We start from the raw sequence: 18,414 nt of genomic DNA on the forward strand, positions 1-18,414 counted from the left end.
TTTTGCCTGGTCCACCGCAGCGCCCTCTCCACCTCATCGAGTTGTATCTGTTTGAATTCAGATCTGGCTTTATCTAATATTTTGAGTAATTTTTTTGAGGGATTAGTTTTATGTTTTTGTTCCAGTAATTGGACCTTTCCCGCCAATTCGTTGTACAATTTCTGTCGTGCTTTTTTCTTGTATGAGGCTATGGAAATGATATTCCCTCTGATTGTAGCCTTATGGGCCTCCCATAGCATCGCTGATGACTCTACGGAGCCCTTGTTCAGTGTAAAGTATTCTCTGAGTTTTTGTTTAATTTCTATTTCTACATCTGGTTGGTTTAACAGAGAATCATTTAGTTTCCAATTGTATTGGCTATTTTTATAGAAGGGGAGGGAGAGTGTCAGCGAGACCGGGGCGTGGTCCGACCAGGATATTGATCCTATATCTGACTGGGAGGTTGCCTGGAAGATATCCTTAGTACACAGAAAATAATCAATCCTTGAGTAGGTCTGGTGCGGGGGGGAGAAGTAGGAGTAATCCCTCTGACCCTGGTGCTGTGCTCGCCAGATATCTATTAATGCGAACTCTTTCAGTATGTTACGGAATTCCCTAGCATTTTTCTCCGTAGCACGAGGGAGGGGGGTATCTAATGTACTCATCCTGTCCTGGTCGGGATCTACAAGCATATTTAGGTCTCCGGCCAACAACAGTGTAGTTCTAGGCTGTCACAAAGTTCTCTCAGGAAGTCAGCTTGGGCCTCGTTTGGGGCGTATATATTGACCATAGTAATATCCACCCCGGACAAGGTGCCTTGGAGGATAAGAAATCTGCCTTCCGGATCTGCAGTTTCTTTTTTTAAAGAAAATTTAACATTTTGTTTGAACAAAATAGCTACCCCTCTCTTTTTGGTTGGGCAGGATGCATAGTAGGTCTGAGGGTAATATCTCTGGAAGGTATTGGGAGGGGTTGTCGTGTTAAAGTGAGTTTCCTGTAAAAACAGGATGTCTCCCTTCGTCTTTTTGAGCTCCTGAAGAGCGAGCCTTCTTTTAAGTACTGAGTTTAGTCCTCTGACATTTAGGGATATTAGTTTAAGTGTTGTGTTATGGGCCATTGTTACCTGGATGGTCTTTCAGGGCTTCTGTCAGTCCCTCCACTTTCCCAAGGTGGTGGGCGTCTCTACAGTCATACCTTGTCTTGACCTCTGAGTGGCCTTTTTGTGGAATCTTGGTTTCTGGAGACCCTGGTCGTCTGCGTATGTGCTCGTCCCTGCTGGGTGTGAGTGGATAGAAAAACAGGGTTGTGTTCATTTTTATGTGCGACTTTTCTTTTGTATAGAGTACCTGGTGCTGATGAGAGCTGGTTCTGCAAGATCGTCCCCTGTGTTCTCTGGGCACGTGGATGGCTGGGGGGGCATGGGGGGGATGGGGGATGGGGGAGGAGAGGAAAGAGAGGGGGGTGAGAAAAGAGTGGAAAAAGAAAAGAAAGTGGGCTGTCCAAGAGCCCAGTTTTAGAGAGCCTCATCTCTCTAAGGATGAAGGTAGTAGGCCTATTGCCTCTGGGAGACTTCCCTGAGCGTCGCTCTCTAAGAGCCATCAGGGAGGCCGGAGAGCCCTCCTTCAAAAGGCATTGCAACTAAACATATTAAATCACATAAAACTTGTTCAACCCTATAACTTCCGGGTCTAACGTTGTTGGACCCTTAACTAATTGCTTTCATAACCTTATGCTTATATGTCATGCTAACCTCTGTTTGGCATAGGGGTAGGGGTGTTCCCCGGCTAGGGGAGGGGGGGGCAGAAGTGGAGGGGGGGAGGGATATGACGAGGGGGGGGGGTAGGAAGGGAGGGGGGGGTAGGAAGGGAGGGGGGGATAAACTGGGTCGGGGGGGGGAGCACGTGAGGGTAGGAGGGGAGGGGTATAGGGGATGGGAAGGGGGGGCGCTGGGGGAGGGGGAGGTCTATACAAGTATCACCCCCTTGGGTACCTTTCCTGGAGCCCTTTCTCTTGTTGGCCTCTATGGTAGAAAGCCTAAGACCTCTTTTGGGATCCCCCTTCCAGAGGCTTCTCGTTTCCTCCCCAGGTGAGCCCCCCAACTGTGCCCACCAACATTTTGTAAGGGCACCGGGCGCACCCCGGGAGGAACCGAGCTGTTGTGGGTGAACCCCTTGGCGTAGAGGTGGTTCCAGGTAAGTATTTACAATATATATAACTTGTTATATACCGCTCACCACATAATCATGTATTTACAATATTTAGCTAACACTGGATACACACGAGGGAGTTTTTTCGTATAGCTTCAGTCCCCATATGTCTATCTTTGGGCTTGCCGTCAGCCTCTGTCTATTTTGGCCGAGTCTGACTCCGCAGAGACCGCCGGACCAGCTCCCGATCCATCACGGTGGGGGGGGGGGGGGGGGGGAGGCCGGGCAGGGAGCGAGGGGAGAGGAAAGGGGAGAGGAAAGGAGATCCACCAGGGGGGGGTAGACAGGGGAGCTGTTTCTCTCTTTTATCCAGGGGGAGGGAGATCTGGGGGTAATGGAGGGCGCAGTCCCGCCGCCTCCGCCGGGTCGGGACAAGTTCTGAGTCTTGATTCTTATTCTTCCCCCACCTGGTTTCGCTGGGTGGCGATTCTCTGGGAAGTTCGCGGTACCTTCTCAGTTGGTCTTTGGTTCTGAGCGCCGTCAGCTTCTTCATGGGCAGATCCTCCGCTCGCCTGCGGGATGCCCAGGCCTCTCATACATCTCGGGATTTCTTCCGGGTAGGATAGAGTGTGGTATTTCCCTCCTGATTGCACAACAATTTTGAATGGGAACCCCCAGCGATATTTTAAGTTGTTTTCTCTCAGTTTCTGCAGGAGGGGTTTTAACTCTCTTCTCCTGTCTACAGTTTTCTTCGAGAAATCACTATAGATTTCGATTCGTGTGTTGCGGAATTGTAAGGCTCCCTTGTCTCTACTGGCTGCTAATAATTTCTCCTTCGTAGAGTAGTAATGGAATTTAATCAGGACATCTCTGGTCCTCTTGTGGTCAGTAGATTTTGGCCCCGGGGCTCTGTGGGCCCTATCCATCTCCAGTTTATCAGGGGATAAGTCCGGGACTAGGTGGATAAATAGGTCTGTCAGGTAAGTGCGGAGCTGGTCCGTCTCCACGGACTCCGGGACATACCTTATTCTCAGGTTTTGCCTCCGGTCGCGATTTTCTTGATCTTCGGCACTTTCCTTTAATTCCCTTATTTCCCAGTGTAACCGGTTTATTTCGTCCTCTGCGGAGGATTGGGCCTGCTCCAAGGCTTCCACCTTATGGTTCAGAGTGTCCGTCTTAGCAGCCAGGAGGTTCATATCACTCCTTAAGGTGTTGACCGCTTTAGTCAGGTCATCCTGGATTTCTTTCCTCATTCTCGTGAAGAGGTTCTCCAGGTATTCTTTATTAATGTCAATGTTTGCCATTTCTGGCTGCTGTGTTCTACCTGGGTCTTCCCGCGTGCGAGTCAGGCCGCCGTCTTGCGAGTCCTCGCAGCTCCCTGCGGGACGCTGGTTTGGGGTAAAATAGCTCGTGACTGTTTGCTGGGCTGCTTTTTTGCCCTTGCCGCTCATGCTCTTTATGTTCCCCTGTCTGCTTATGGTCCCCACTTTATTATTTTTATTCCCTTTTATTTAAGGGGGGGGGGTGTGAGAGTATTGCGGAGCTTCTGGGGTGTTTCTGGGGCTGCTGAATAGTTATTTATTTATTTATTTATTTGGCTCGACACTGTGTTGCTGGGGAGGTAGGGTGTTGTGGCACACTGAGGCTCAGGCAGCAGTTGAAAGTTGATGGTTGGGACAAGCAGCTGTATACCCCTTTAAGGGGAGATGGTGCCTCAGTGGAGTGTTTCTTTAAGATGGCCGCTTCCTCCCCTGCCGCCACGTGGTGGGTCCCGCAGTCCCTGCAGCCAGGGGGTACTCTCCCCTGCCGGGATAGCCTAATGGGGGTATGTTTATTGATTTTATTTATTCTGGGGGGTGGGGGGGGCAAGCGGAGACCGGGACCGCAGCGGGGAGATGTTACAGCTCCGGCTTCCCCTCGGGGCCGCGGGAGGCCGCCGTGGGCGCACTTCAGGGGCAGCACGCGCAGGGGGGGAATCCTCAAGCCCCGCAGTAAGAGCGGACTCCACGGGACACTCGGGGCTTAGCCCCGTCGCCTCTCCTACCTCCCGCACGCTCCTCCAGGCGATTCCGCTGACTTTTTCTGGCGAGTCAGGGGGGACTTCTACCGGGGGTCGGGGCTCACAGGAGGCCTCCCAGAGCGCCGGCAACCCCTCTCTAAATCGGCAGAAAAGGTACTTCTTGTGCCCAGCTGGTCTTAGGGGTTCAGGATTGTAGGTTTTGGGGGGGATTTGTTTATTTAGTTTCTATTTTTATAGGTTATACGTTGGAGGGGCTCTGGAGCCAATCTCTCAGGCAGCCATTCCTCTTGACGTCACAGGAAGTCTCCGTTTTTTTTTTATTGATTATTATTATTATTTCCCCATATAAAACGTTGCATTTTGTTTTTAAAGTGGTTATATCTGTATTTTTAATGGGAATGGTTCTAAATAAGTGTAACCCCTCTCCTTACCCGGTTCAAAATGAGGGAATTGCACATTGATATGTAGGTGGAAGTGCAGGTGTTATGCACTGGACTCTTTCAGCATACCTTGACCTCAGGGCGGGTGTCCGGCTGGCTGTAATTTCTGTAAGCTTGACTGTGGTTGATGAGGTAGATGAATTGTAGACAGAGGACGCCAGCGACTTTTAGTAACGTAACTGTTTTATTGAACTTGTAGACATAACATCTTCACTTCACATGCTTCCCTAGGCTCCATACATTCTACCCAGGGAGGTCCATCCTCATGGCTTACAGCAGCGGTGCGCAAACTGGGGGGCGCGAGATTAAATGCGGGGGGGGGGCGGGGTTTACAGAGGCCCCGCACGCTTCCCGAAGGCACTTAAATTAAGTGCCGGGAAAGCGGCAACGGCCTCTGTAAACCTTACTTACCGTGGTTCAGCCGGCATCTGGAGACGAGTCGCCATGGCAACGCGGAGTCAAATGACACTGTGGGACCACGGTAAGGAGGAGGGAGCCAGCAGGGGGGCGCAGGGGAAAAAGATTGCACTCCCTTTGCTTACAGCATCCCTTTAGAGGAACACAGTACATTTTCTCAGTGATGGATGGCCCTATTACTAGGGTAAAAAGAAGAAGAAGCAGGCACACGGTCTTACTCAAAAGGAGGTTTAATATGCCATAAAGTCCAACGTTTCAGCAGTCATACTGCCTTTCTCAAGGTGAAGCCGAAACGTTGGACTTTATGGCATATTAAACCTCCTTTTGAGTAAGACCGTGTGCCTGCTTCTTCTTCTTTGTACTGGAACATTTGGGACTACAGGAGCTCCCCAGGACCAGCGCACCGGCAGCTAAGTACCCCACCTCTATTACCATTGATATTGAGTGCGTGTCTCATCCTCTGTCTACCTATTACTAGGGTCACATATCCCTACTGTAGAAAATAACAAAAGGGGCAACGGTATTCATTCACATAAATTCTCGCACATAACCTGTAATGAGACCCCACACCTTTTCCTGCCCTGATGACATGAGCTCCTCCTGAGGTCTGAAATAGCAAGTCCACGCCCCCAATATTTATAGGCCATGATGACAGTATAAGTCACGAATGCAACCCGGGAGGTGACTGTACTTATGATAACATACACCCACTCTGGAGGTGTGGCTATCCTAGCAGTTATACTAGATACAATACAACATATAATAACCATCTTTAACAATTTTCACAGCTAATACTTATCCCACCAGGGGGCTACATGAGCCTATAGGATCTTTGGTAACAAGTTCATTTTTATTGCCGGAATCCTCCCGATCCAATAGATGGCATATTTTGACCAGGTTTCCATGCTTTTGGTCATGGATTTGATCAATTCTGGATAGTTTGTTTTGTACAGGGCATCTACTGTTTGTCAGGTTTATACCTAAATATTTGATGGAGGTATTCTGCCATCTAAGGGCCAAGGCTTGGATTTATTATAGTTCATTTCGGATGTGGAATATGAGCACCCTTTAGTACTGAGTTACAGAAGTCTGTAATGTGGGAGGGCCAGTATTTTAGCAAATTTCTTATAATGCAGGTTAGAGTAACCAACAGGACCTGGGGTTTTATGTGGTTTCAAACCCTTTATCACCTGCTTCACCTACTGTGCTGTTCTGTCTAGTTTAGGTAATTCAATGGAGCTCAATGTGACCTTGTGCAGGTCTTGATTTATGGGCACCTGACCTTGGTCGCTTCCCTTGTAAAGGGAGTTATAGAATTGTTCTAGTACGAGTTCTGAATTTGAAGTTGGTTCTCCTGTACTCGAATATTATAGATATTCTTGGCGAGGGATTTGTTATTTAATTTTTGGGCCAGTATATTGTCAGATTTATTCCCCTTTTCATACATTTTTGGGAGGTCCAGCTTATCGCTTTTTCTGTGGAGTCCGTCAAGCATAGGTTAAGCTCCCCTCTCATTTTGGTGATTTCTGACGAGTTTGTTCGTGTCACTATTTGTGGGCTTTCTCAAGGTTGCTTAGCTGGGTTGATAAATGAATTATCTTTCCAGTATGTACTCTCATCCTACCAGTATGTACTCTCATTCTACCAGTATGTACTCTCATTCTACCAGTATGTACTCTCATCCTACCAGTATGTACTCTCATCCTACCAGTATGTACTCTCATCCTACCAGTATGTACTCTCATCCTACCAGTATGTACTCTCATCCTACCAGTATGTACTCTCATCCTACCAGTATGTACTCTCATCCTACCAGTATGTACTCTCATCCTACGTGCTACTATTGTGATTAGAATCGCTCTCTTGGTCGCATTATAGGCCACCCACAGCAGGGAGGGTGAGATCTCAGAACACACATTTGTCGTGAAGTACTGTTGAAGTTCCATTTCTACCTCAGAGAGGACCGCAGGAACAATCATAAGGGAGTTGTTAAATCTCCATGATATGGATGCTATGGGGAGTAGAAATCCTTTTAGTTTTGTTTCAACTATGGCATGGTTGGACCAGGTGATATTATATATTTGTGAGCTTTTGATTAATGGGTTCATAGCAGCGTCTAAAAATATAAAATCTATGCTCCCTCTTATCTCTGGGTGTAGACTAGATCAGGGCTGCGCAAACTACATCCATTTCTGATCCATTGCCTGCAACTCATCATGTATCTTTAATGTAATGTCGTTTTTGTAATCCTTAATGTAGTTTTTGTAATCCTTATACCTAATGTAAAACAAATTTCAATATGAAACATTTCTACAATTATACTTTTAAATGTGTTAATATGCTATCTTTCAATGTAAACATGAAATTACTCATGATATTCTCTGTTTTTGCATATATATATATATTTTTACCAGGGTATGAAGCCAGAACTGAGCTACTTGGCACATAATCTGTGTGACATTGACAAGTATCGTGTGGAGACATGTTGTGTGATCGGTAAGTGTGAATGATGATGCTGACATGGAAACATACTATTGCTGATGTCGATGTAGTCTTCTTTGCCTGCCTGACTAAGCTTCTGTATAATGTCCGGCAGGCAATTACTACAGTTTGCGCTCTCAGCATGAGAAAGCTGCCTTGTATTTCCAAAGAGCATTAAAACTTAACCCCCGTTACCTTGGTGCTTGGACTCTGATGGGTCATGAGTATATGGAAATGAAGAACACATCTGCAGCAATACAGGCTTACAGGTACGGTGTGCCACAGGTGGGGGAATAACATATGAATATCACCACAGGCTTTACTGGCTAGATATATTCAGAATATCCAGAAATAAAAAGCATGCAAGTAACTGGGTGAATGTTTTTCAACATTTAAGACTTCCTTCAGCATTTTAGCAATATCAGCAGGGCTAGTCTGTACATGTAATTTGTGTGATCTTGTGGTTTTTCATTTTGCTGTTCCATGACCTGATCTAGCAATATTTTTCCTCATGTTTTGCTACAGGCATGCAATTGAAGTCAACAAGAGAGATTATCGAGCCTGGTATGGATTAGGGCAAACCTACGAGATCCTAAAGATGCCATTTTACTGCCTTTATTACTACAGGCGTGCACACCAGCTCAGGTAATGTCACCTGTTTTGGGGCAGATACGAGGTTGTTGAAACAGACCAGACCGGTGAGAAGCTTATTTTTGTCTTTGCTTCCTTTCCAGACCCAATGACTCCCGTATGCTTGTTGCTTTGGGTGAATGCTACGAAAAACTCAACCAGCTTGTGGAGGCTAAGAAAGTATGTATTTTTGCTGCTTCTATTTTTAGCACCGGATCTTTTGGTTTTCTTTGAAAAATATAAGTACCTGGTATCAAATGACCACAACAGCACGGATACTGGTGGGGTTTCCTGATAGTATGACATTCAATGTTCTCTTAAAGCATGACAAATTATAGGCGGTTTGTCATTAACTTCTCATGGGAGCTCATTTTGTCTAAAAATGCAGTGACATATAACACTTGTAAATTTTAAGCCTGCTGGTCCAAACATAGTTGTAACAGACACCTAGTAATTTACAATGTTTGCTGATTTTTGAAGACTGCACACAGGGCTGAGCATAGAACACTGCAGGGCTGCTATCGGATAATTCATAATCATTATTAAGTATAAAAATATTTTGCTCTAAAATTTTCTGGAACAACTTTTGGAAGGCTTTGCCTTGGACTAGCTCCTGAGTCCTGTAACTATGGCCCATATTTTATCTGAAAACATTGGCCTTTAATTCCCCCAAGTATTTAAAACCGACAGCGTCCTTTAGGGAAAGCTTCAGCTTCAAAATAATGGGTATATTAGCATTTCTGCAATCAGATGTGGCCCCTCCCCTAATGTCTGCCTCTGCTCTAAGCTGGTACTTGTCATGTGCCCATGATATCACTGGACCGACCCACTCCCGGTTTCCTGTTGTACACAGTGCCACCCGGAAACCCCTTCCTGAGTGCATCAGACAGGTCTTATCTGTCAGAGATTGGCATAGATGGCCTTCAACATCGTTATATTTTCTTTTAAACGTGCTCTTCAGACCGCTGAAGCCTTTGCCCCAGGTCTCTGCAGGTGTAGACAGAGGGCTCGACCAGAGCAGTCTCCTCCTGTAGGTTTCTAAGGCATGCTGTATTTGAAAACTTTTGCAGAATTAGAGCGTTCCAAAGAGCTTAATATCCATCTTGTACCAAGAGCTGGTTCAAAACCGACTGAGAACATTAGCCCGACTTCAAAGAAACTCATAGCTCACATTCTCGCAGCAGCCAGATTTATACCGCCCTCCTGGAAGAAACCGTTCAGTGGTTTCCAACCTTTTTTTTGGTTAAGGAACCCTAAGTGAAATTCTGAGGAACCCCGAACCATCTCTGATAGTGCGTCTGAGATCCGATGTATTATAAGGAACCTCAACCCTCTCTAATTGTATGCCTCAGATGAGATGCATTGTAAATTCTTCTGTATTTTGTTACAATTTTCAAATGACCAGAAAATTGCAAGGAACCCTCTAGGGATGTCCAGGGAACCCAAGGGTTCCTAGAATCCCTGATTGAAAAACACCTGTGTTAGATCCTTCAAAAAACCCTAGTAAGGAGAATAGAAGTAGTACTGTTAATGGAGTGATTGACTGAATATTTTTTTAAAGAACATTATTCCAAAAAATTCAACTTCTTCGATCAATATGTGATCAGGGTCAGGAATTATGTATCCATTGATCCTGTTATTTATATTCAAGTTGGTTTATTTACAATCTGATATTTACAATCTTTGTAATGCTTCTGGTGTCTTAATCTCCCCTCCCGCTCCCCCTCTTCTCTCCCCCCCCCCCTCTCCTCCAACTTCAAAATCTTAATGTTTATTGGGCGATCCAAAAAAATGTTAATACAGGCATACCCCGGTTTAAGGACACTCACTTTAAGTACACTCACGAGTAAGTACATATCGCTCAATAGGCAAACGACAGCTCACGCATGCGCCTGTCAGCACGTCCTGAACAGCAATACCGGCTCCCTACCTGTACCGAAGCTGTGCGCAAGCGGGGAGACTATAGAGCCTGTTACAAATGCGTTATTTACATCAGTTATGCACTTATATGACGATTGCCGTACAGTACATGCATCGATAAGTGGAAAAAAGGTAGTGCTTCACTTTAAGTACATTTTTGCTTTACATACATGCTCCGGTCCCATTGCGTACGTTAATGCGGGGTATGCCTGTACTCAAGGGCAAAGTTAACATAAATGGTAAAGATAATGAAGTGTAGATAAACTTCCGCGCTCGAGCCGTCCGAAGATAAAGGTCCCCCCCTGCAGCTATCCGTGCTTGAGCGTCCCCTCTAAACGCTCCTAAAAGGGGCTCCAGTAAAGGAGTCCCCAGAACAAAAACAGAAAAGCGCACAGAGCGCACCGGGGGTTAATAACCAGATCTGCATAGCTCTGCCTATCTGGTTATTAACCCCTGGTGCGCTCTGTGTGCTTTTCTGGTAAAGATAATGAATGAAAAAATGTAATTGAATAAATAAGTCTCTACTTGGTAACGGCGCCTTTGTTCGGGTACTCCTGGTAATTATTCTGCCTGTCTTTGACCCCCAAACTGCCGTCACCACCGCACCTCCATTAGGAGCGTTAACATTCTAGATGGGCATTTGATAACACAAGGGGAGAAGTAAATCCTGTCTAATAAAGTGCTTTATTAACACAATGGTGCTATAAAACATAATGGACTTGCAATGAGTAAGTGCATATCAGTGCCATTGTATTAATAAAACACTTAATTATTAGACGGGATTCACTTATCCACTTGTGATTTCAAGCGCCCCTCTGCGATCTCGAGTATTCTTTTGGAAGCATTTACATTTGGACACTTACTTTTTATTTTTTTAACAAAATGATTCATATTAGATTAGGTTTAAACTGAGTCTTTCATTTGATTTTAGCCTCTCTAGAGAATGCAGATACATGTACTTGGGATTTCTCCCCTTAATGGTACAGTAATTTGGGATCCCCTATAGCTGTTTATCTCTTATTTTTTGATATTTTATTTGATATTTTGCACTTCTAATGAGGTTTAAAAACTGTATCCATAACTACTTATGAAGACTGTGGCAAATTAGTAATTGAGTGAAACTGCAAGTTTGTGTGTGTAACGGGACAGTGGTGTGTGATGTATTTGCCTATAAGCAGGGTTTAGCAGTTGGTAAGTGTATCCTGTGTCTCTTCTTGGCAGTGTTACTGGAGAGCCTATGCTGTCGGTGATGTGGAGAAAATGGCTTTGGTTAAACTGGCCAAGTGAGTGGTAGTTTTTGTTTTTCTCTTACCTCAACGGATTTTACTTATGCGGAGTCTGCTTTTGCCTTATGTCGTCATTTACCTCCTTATTCCCATTGTTTGTAATTTATTTACCTTCCATTGCATTGTGTAAAGATCCGTACAACCATACAAAGCATACATTATTGGCGCTACATATAGTACATTAAATACAATTATAAGCCCCCCTTTGTCTCTGTCTCTGTCTCTCTCTCAGTCTCTGTCTCTCTCTCTCGTTACCACACAGTCAGAAATGTCTTTGAAACCGTTCATATATATTACATTATGAGCCTGTGCCATATGTACAGGGATTGAAACACCTGCAATTGCAAAGTATTAGACTTGGGTGTCGGTGCTGTATGACTGTTATTTGTAGTGCGCTTTTTGTTGTGTTTCCAGTTGCTGATATTATGTAGATATGAAATCTTCCCTTGAAACCAATATCTGGGGTTAACTATCCATATTTTATTGTGAAGTTAAATTGTTTTTCTTGCAGACTGCACGAGCAGCTGAATGAATCAGAACAGGCTGCTCAGTGTTACATTAAATACATACAAGACATCAACTCCTGTGGGGTAAGTCACTTGTGAGAGAGGAGGTCCTGCCATTGCTGGTTGAGTGATGTTTCTTAGGCTACGGCCCCAGTGCCTGCGCTGAATGCGCGCCTGGCGGCGCGTGCAGCAGAGTTCCCCGGTCTGCAGGGGGAAGGATGGTGGGGGGGAGGGGGCGCGGCCGTGACATCACCCGTCTGGTTCGCCCTCATTGGCTGAACTGCCGGGGGGCGTGGCCTAGTGCTCCGTCGCGACTCCTGATCTCAATTCTCTTGCGAGCAGGAGTTTCTGTCCGCGCAGCACGGCGTCCCCCCACCCTCGCGCGGGCCCGGCCCCATTGTGGGGCGGCTCCTGTCCCTGCAGCGTCCGCCACAGCGGGGACCTGGCCTAACATTCCTCCCTCTATAATCACCTCCAGGAGATCGTAGAGCACCAGGAGGTGAGCACAGCCTTTCGCTACCTGGCTCAGTATTACTTCAAGTGCAAACTATGGGATGAAGCGTCTGCATGTGCCCAGAAATGTTTCAGTTTCAATGATGTAAGTATTAACAATGTTGTCGTCCTGTTATATTGTTTAATGTTAACAATTTGCAAATGTTACATAGATGTTGGTACTGTGGTGTTGGTTTTAAATACACATGTTGATTGTCGACTGCATGCATTAGCTGAGGGGAGCGCAATCTTTTTTCCTTGCGCCCCCCTGCCGGCTGTTCCCCTCTCTCCGCGACCCTCTTACCTCGGCGTCATGACGTCACGTTGGAATGGCACTGTGACCTCATTTGACGTTGCGTTGCCATGGCGACACATCCCCAGAAGCCGTCTGAGCCAAGGTAAGTGAAGTTTACAGAGGCCTTCGCCGCTTCCCCGGAACTTAATTTAAGTGCCTTCGGGAAGTGCGCGGCGCCTCTGTAAATCTCGTGCCCTCTGCAGACAATCTCCCGCCCCCCAGTTTGCGCACTGCTGCATTAATTGATGAGGGGGGGGCCCAATAGGTGTTTTGTTTTTTTTCCTGTGCCCCATGGCTGCGCCACCTGTGTACTATCTCCTCCCTGTAGGTAGCACAGAAGCCTGAATTTGGAGGCAGGGCTATATAAGGCTTCCTTCCCCTCCTCCAGGTTGGTGTTTTCTGTCCTACCTAAAGGTGGAATGGAAGGTGGAGGGTTCAGTTCCAGATTGGTTTCTTGTTTCAGCTTGGGGGCTTTCCGTGCTATAGCCTATATTCATTTGAATTGAGAAAGTTGCGTAGTGGTTGCTCGTTTGCCAAATACCCATGTGTGAAGTCCAGACTGTTCTCCCGAGTTGTAGATGTTTCCGCTGCAAATCACGTGTAGCGATTGCGTTGTCGGGGGTTTTTTTGTTTTTCCTTACTGGTTTGAGCCCAGGTTATGTCCCTTTCCTACCGAAAGCTGAAATTTCACTTTGCGGGAAGGTCCCGACCGGAACTCTAAGAGCACAGTATCTGGGGCATCCAGATCGGTCTGCCTGCCTCATAAAGAGCATAGAGTTTGTCCGCAATCAAACCGCGTGCGTAAGCGTCACTTCTATGGTTTGGCAACAAAACCAGAGCACTCTTTAAGGAAGGCCCTGAAGGTGAGCTTTGCTGACAATGGCTTTTCCAGTCCAGGTAAGTAGCTGAGATTTTTTTTCTGCTGCTTTTTGGGTTGGTTTTTTTTTCTCCAGACCTTTTTGCTGTTCTGTGTTTTTGTGCCTGTTCCTGGTATGTTCTGCTTCTCGAGGATGTCTTCTTAGCAGGATACTTATTGGGAGTGCAGCTTAAAGTTGAAAACCATGGCAGTAGTAGAAACCAAGTCTAAAAAGGCTACTTAAAAAACAAAACATCTATGATTAGCCTGTGGAATCCCTTTGCCTGATAAATATAAGAAACAAGAATACATCAAGGAAGAAGCAGCACAATAATTACTCCCGCAAGCACAGGATGTCTCTGTGTGGTTAATTAAAGCCATGCAGGGCAAATTTTAGACCTTTTTAAACCGGCTCCATCTCTTCCATTGATCATGGAGCAATCGCCATCCTGGCCTCATCATGAAGCCAGTACCTTTGGCCGCATCCATGCTTATCGCGTGTGAGCTGTGCGGTGAAACACAGGTGATTGGGATTGTGTATAGTGTGCACGTGAGTGTCGGCAAGAGCGAAGCTAGAGGAGACAAAAATATTTGTCTTTGTTGGGCGACGGCACGGTCACGTGAGCAGTTCGCTCACTTTGGGCAAACCAGCTCCGTGATGTCATGGACATGCCCCCCGACACGCCTCCCTGTCATATCTACCTACAGGACAAAAATATCTCCTGCTACAGGAGTGCGTGATGCCACGCGAACGCGCGCACTAACCATGGACGTGGCCTTGTTCTCCGATTCCGGGGTCGGGTAGGAATTGTCAAGCCTCTTTAGGATGCTCGGGTTGTTAAACCTAGAAAAGCTACCTCCAAGTTTAGATTTTGCAGCTACATACCTCAAGAAATTTTGCACAGATTGCATTAAAAAAAAGTCTGGGAAATTCTGTACAATTGACTAGTTTCATCGACTGGATCAAGTCTTCGCGTATGCATTCCTTTGATAAAGAACAATATTATGGGTCTTTAAAGAGACCTAGGTCACAGATTTCACTAGACGTGCAGCCTGAAAGTCTCATTGATCGGTCAGAACAAGCATCTGCTTCAGAGCTTGAGGAATTTTCTTCCAAGGTGGATGAAGTCTATGTGGGATCCTTTAGGATTGATCCCATAGATAAACTCATTAAGAATATGAGAACATTTAATATTGTGGCTACAAAGAGGAACTGGGTGTCCTGAACCAGGCCTTTCTAGGCTGTAAGAAGGCAGGTGGAACTTTCCCTGTTCCCTGTACCATTAAGGACATTGTATGGACAGAAAGGGTAGTGCTAGATAGATCAGCAATGACGTAAACATTTTGAAAAATGTATCCATTTCTTGCCAAATTGGTGAGAAATACATACATTTCCCTAGAGGGTAGATATACTCTACGATCTACAGGATCTTTAAAAGATGAAGGGGTCCTATGTGAGCAATATTCAGCTATTGGCGAGACACTGAAACCAGCCAAAGCAATTGCCTGTATTTCAAGAACAATCGGCATTTGTATTTTCTATCTTCAAGATAGGATTGAGGCAGGAATATCAAGGCAAAAGTTGTTAAGACTTTCTGAGTCTGGAAGATTCAATTGATTTTTTTTTTTTTTTTTTTTTTGTGGTGGCTCAATTGATATTCTACTGGCAGCAAGATCTTTGGTGTATTCCCGGAGCCGTAGGAAGGCCTTTATCGCTTACGACTTGGGCTGTAGGTGCCTTGTCTAAAAGTAGATTTGTTTCTTTACCTTTTGCGAGTGCCTATCTCTTTTGGAAAACCATTGGACAAGATCATCTTAAGATGACTGGAGGGGAATGCTCACTTTCTACCCCAGCAGAGGATTAGTCCATCTTTTGTAAGACTACCAGGACGGATTTTCCGGGATGCAAGATCCTATCATTGGAACTGGGGTCGGGGGACATCCTTGACAACCTTCCAATTGGGTTCCCACCAAGAAGCAAAGCCCCTGAAGGCAACTGTGCCCCGGTCCTCGGCAGACTGGCGGGATCTCTGGGGCTAGAAAATGGATTCGGCAAATTATATGTATATTTAGAAAAAGGATTGACCCCCAAAACTGGTGCTCTAGGACTATCAGGATAGGTAATATAAATCTTCAGAAATTAAGTCAATATATGAACTGCAAACGATCAGGCTGTATTGAATATATTGACTTCATAGACTCATGGTGTGTTAATGGAATAACAAACAGGACGGGGGTTGAATTTAATGGTAGAGGAGACAGAGATGCCAGTGAACCCACTGTAAAGTGCATCCCACGGCAAACCTCTCCACCGCAACCCTCACTAGCCCTGGTGTCCCACATAATGAATGGTGTCTTGCAGCAGGCATGTGATCACAATCTTGATGCCGTGGAAGTAACAGCCTGAATCAGAGCGCAGACTCTGTGTTCTCCAGCCGAATATCCGAAAATAGAAAAAATTGCTGCAAAGGCGGTTCATTGCTGTCCGGTAGGAATTATAGAAAACCAAGCGCAATCAATGGTAGATTAGAAAATGTTATGTGCAATAGCGATTACACACATGGCAGATAACTGACGCGTTTCGTCCCTGGTATATGACTTTGTCGAAGAGTAACTGGTAAATCAACCAGGTGATCCCTAAATAGGTGTACCCAGTATATGATTGGATGAATCATAAGGTGTGCCAGGAATAACTCGCCTGTTTAATAATGAATCAAACTAATGCATTTGAAAAAACTGCAAAAGACCTATGACTGACCATATTAGATGGTCACCTTGTAGCTGAAAGAACAAAGAAGAATGTGTGCAAATCCAAACATCCACTGCAGTATTATACTTACCTCACTACTAACAGCACACTGAGTGTTTTGTCACAATATTTATTGAAGGTGCAGTCAGAGCTGCAAGAATATTTTATCAGTAGCATACTCTCATTACACTAAGTATGTACCTGCAGTGATCTACAGAGGCTACGCTTCCATACTTTGACTGAGTATACTATAATATAGTTGAAATTGTTGCGTGGTCGAGGGAGGGGGAGTTCGCTTAGGAATTCCCTTCCTCTTAGTAGGCTCAACCCCTATTTTTGCTAGGCATTCGGCATTGTTACCACCTTATTTTGTGGTTAGTAACTTTTTGCAATATATTTTGCTACCATTGTTTGTTTGAAGCTTAGGTTCCAACTAGGGAGATTTTTAATACCCTGTTTTAGTTTTGTACTAATTAAGATTTTTTTTTTACATTTTCCATCAGATTGTTCTGAAGCGCCTACTCAGTCTATAACTGCTATAAAGCGTTTCATATTACCTAATAGTGTTAATGAGTGCTGTTATGTAGGGGACTTTACTGGTCCATTGGCCCTGTTTTGGGTTATTGGTCTACCAGTTTTTCTAGTTATTGCATTAGTTAGGGCTCTAACAACATATGTGTAAAGGACTTATAGTGTTGGCAAAACCTCTAGGTTGTTTGTTTGTACAGTTTGACTGAACCACAAAGGATCAGGCAGCATCTGTTGCCTCAATATCTAGATGAATCAAGAAGGCTATTAGTGAGGCCTATATGGCAGCAGGAGTCATTCTTCCTGTAAACTTGAAGGCCCATTCTACAAGGAAAAGGCCTATTATACCTCTCGGGACATTTATAAAGCGGCAACATGGACTTTACACACGCACTTGCTAAATATTACCGGCTGGATGTTCAATCATCTGCTGATGCAATTGTTGATAGAAAGGTGCTTCAAGCAGTTGTTCCAACTATGGAAAGAAGTTTTCCCTCCCAATAGTCTTTAAAAAAAAAAAAAAAAAGAATTGCTCTGGGACATCCCATTATTTACTGCCAAATTGGATGTAGAAAAAATGAGGAAGTTTACCTTGCAACATTTCATTTTCGTCAAGTCCTTTGGCAGAGTATTTACCTAACAGAACTGGACCAAACTATCAAATTTCAGGAGACAGAAGCAAGCTTCTTCAAGATAGACGGATCATGCTTTTTGAATTTTTTTTTTTAAAATTTACTAGATTTGCACCTTCTTGAGTTCCAAGGTGTCCTGGATCCAGAAGAGCGCAATTCACATTAACCATTTCATGCCAGGCCTCCTTTAATGTTTATGAAGGACAGGATATAATCTGTGCCTGTCTCAAAAGCAAAAAGGTTTTGCCAATTCGCAGGGAACCCACAATGACATTCCAGTGGGGGAGGCCGTCTAAGACTCTTCAGTCACCTGTGGCATCAGATCACTTTGGATCAATTGGTGCTGCAGAGTTTGAAGAGAGGATATTTAATAGTCATGCTAGCTTCAATGTCGTCCAACCCCAAAAAGAACTATTGATGGAAACAATCTATCCATCTCGAACACAATTCTACAAGTGTACTTTCTTCAACTTTAGGGGAGTGCAACAATTTTTCAACTGAAAAATAAAGGACAGAATATGGTGCTGTATGTCTCTTCAGTGTGAATGTTTGTTCTTCTACACGCACATTTTGTAGGTATAATATTTGCATATCCAAAAACGGTGGCAATTGTCCATTTCTAGAATCTAGAATCCCTCATATGTCCTATACAAACGCTTCAAGATGGAAACCGTGAAATCATCTGTTAACCTAAAGACTTCAAGGTGACCCTAGATCTGAAAGATGCATATTTTCATATACCAATAAGCAGTGTTCGACAAACCTATACATTTGCACGCCCCGGGTGAGTGGATTTAACATTGTGGCGAGCTCCTATTGGCCCAAGCAGCACACGTGTGGTACTAGGTGGCGAGTAGATTTTTTTGTTCGGCGAGTAGATTTTTTGGTGATTTGTCAACTACTGCCAATAAGCAAGAGCCACCGAATATTTTGGAAATTCTATGTGCAGGATCTTGAGGGATTCATCCACCATTTTCAGTTTGTAGCTCTTCACTTCGGCTTACAAGCACAGAATGATTATAAAGATCAGGGTAGT

At 44.9% G+C, this 18,414-nt stretch overlaps 1 protein-coding gene across 1 annotated transcript in view; it reads left to right on the top strand.

Moving 5' to 3' along the window:
• Positions 1-18,414, top strand: part of CDC23 (cell division cycle 23) — a 31,607-nt gene that overhangs the window by 10,966 nt on the left and 2,227 nt on the right. The window contains exons 9-15 of the mRNA XM_075600743.1: positions 7,418-7,499; positions 7,600-7,753; positions 8,010-8,129; positions 8,219-8,294; positions 11,256-11,317; positions 11,832-11,910; positions 12,305-12,424. Of these exons, the coding sequence (XP_075456858.1) occupies positions 7,418-7,499; positions 7,600-7,753; positions 8,010-8,129; positions 8,219-8,294; positions 11,256-11,317; positions 11,832-11,910; positions 12,305-12,424 (693 nt within the window). The remainder of the gene's footprint in view (positions 1-7,417; positions 7,500-7,599; positions 7,754-8,009; positions 8,130-8,218; positions 8,295-11,255; positions 11,318-11,831; positions 11,911-12,304; positions 12,425-18,414) is intronic.

The sequence above is a fragment of the Ascaphus truei genome, chromosome 5, assembly GCF_040206685.1.
Source record: "Ascaphus truei isolate aAscTru1 chromosome 5, aAscTru1.hap1, whole genome shotgun sequence".
NCBI classification, from domain to species: Eukaryota; Metazoa; Chordata; class Amphibia; order Anura; family Ascaphidae; genus Ascaphus; species Ascaphus truei.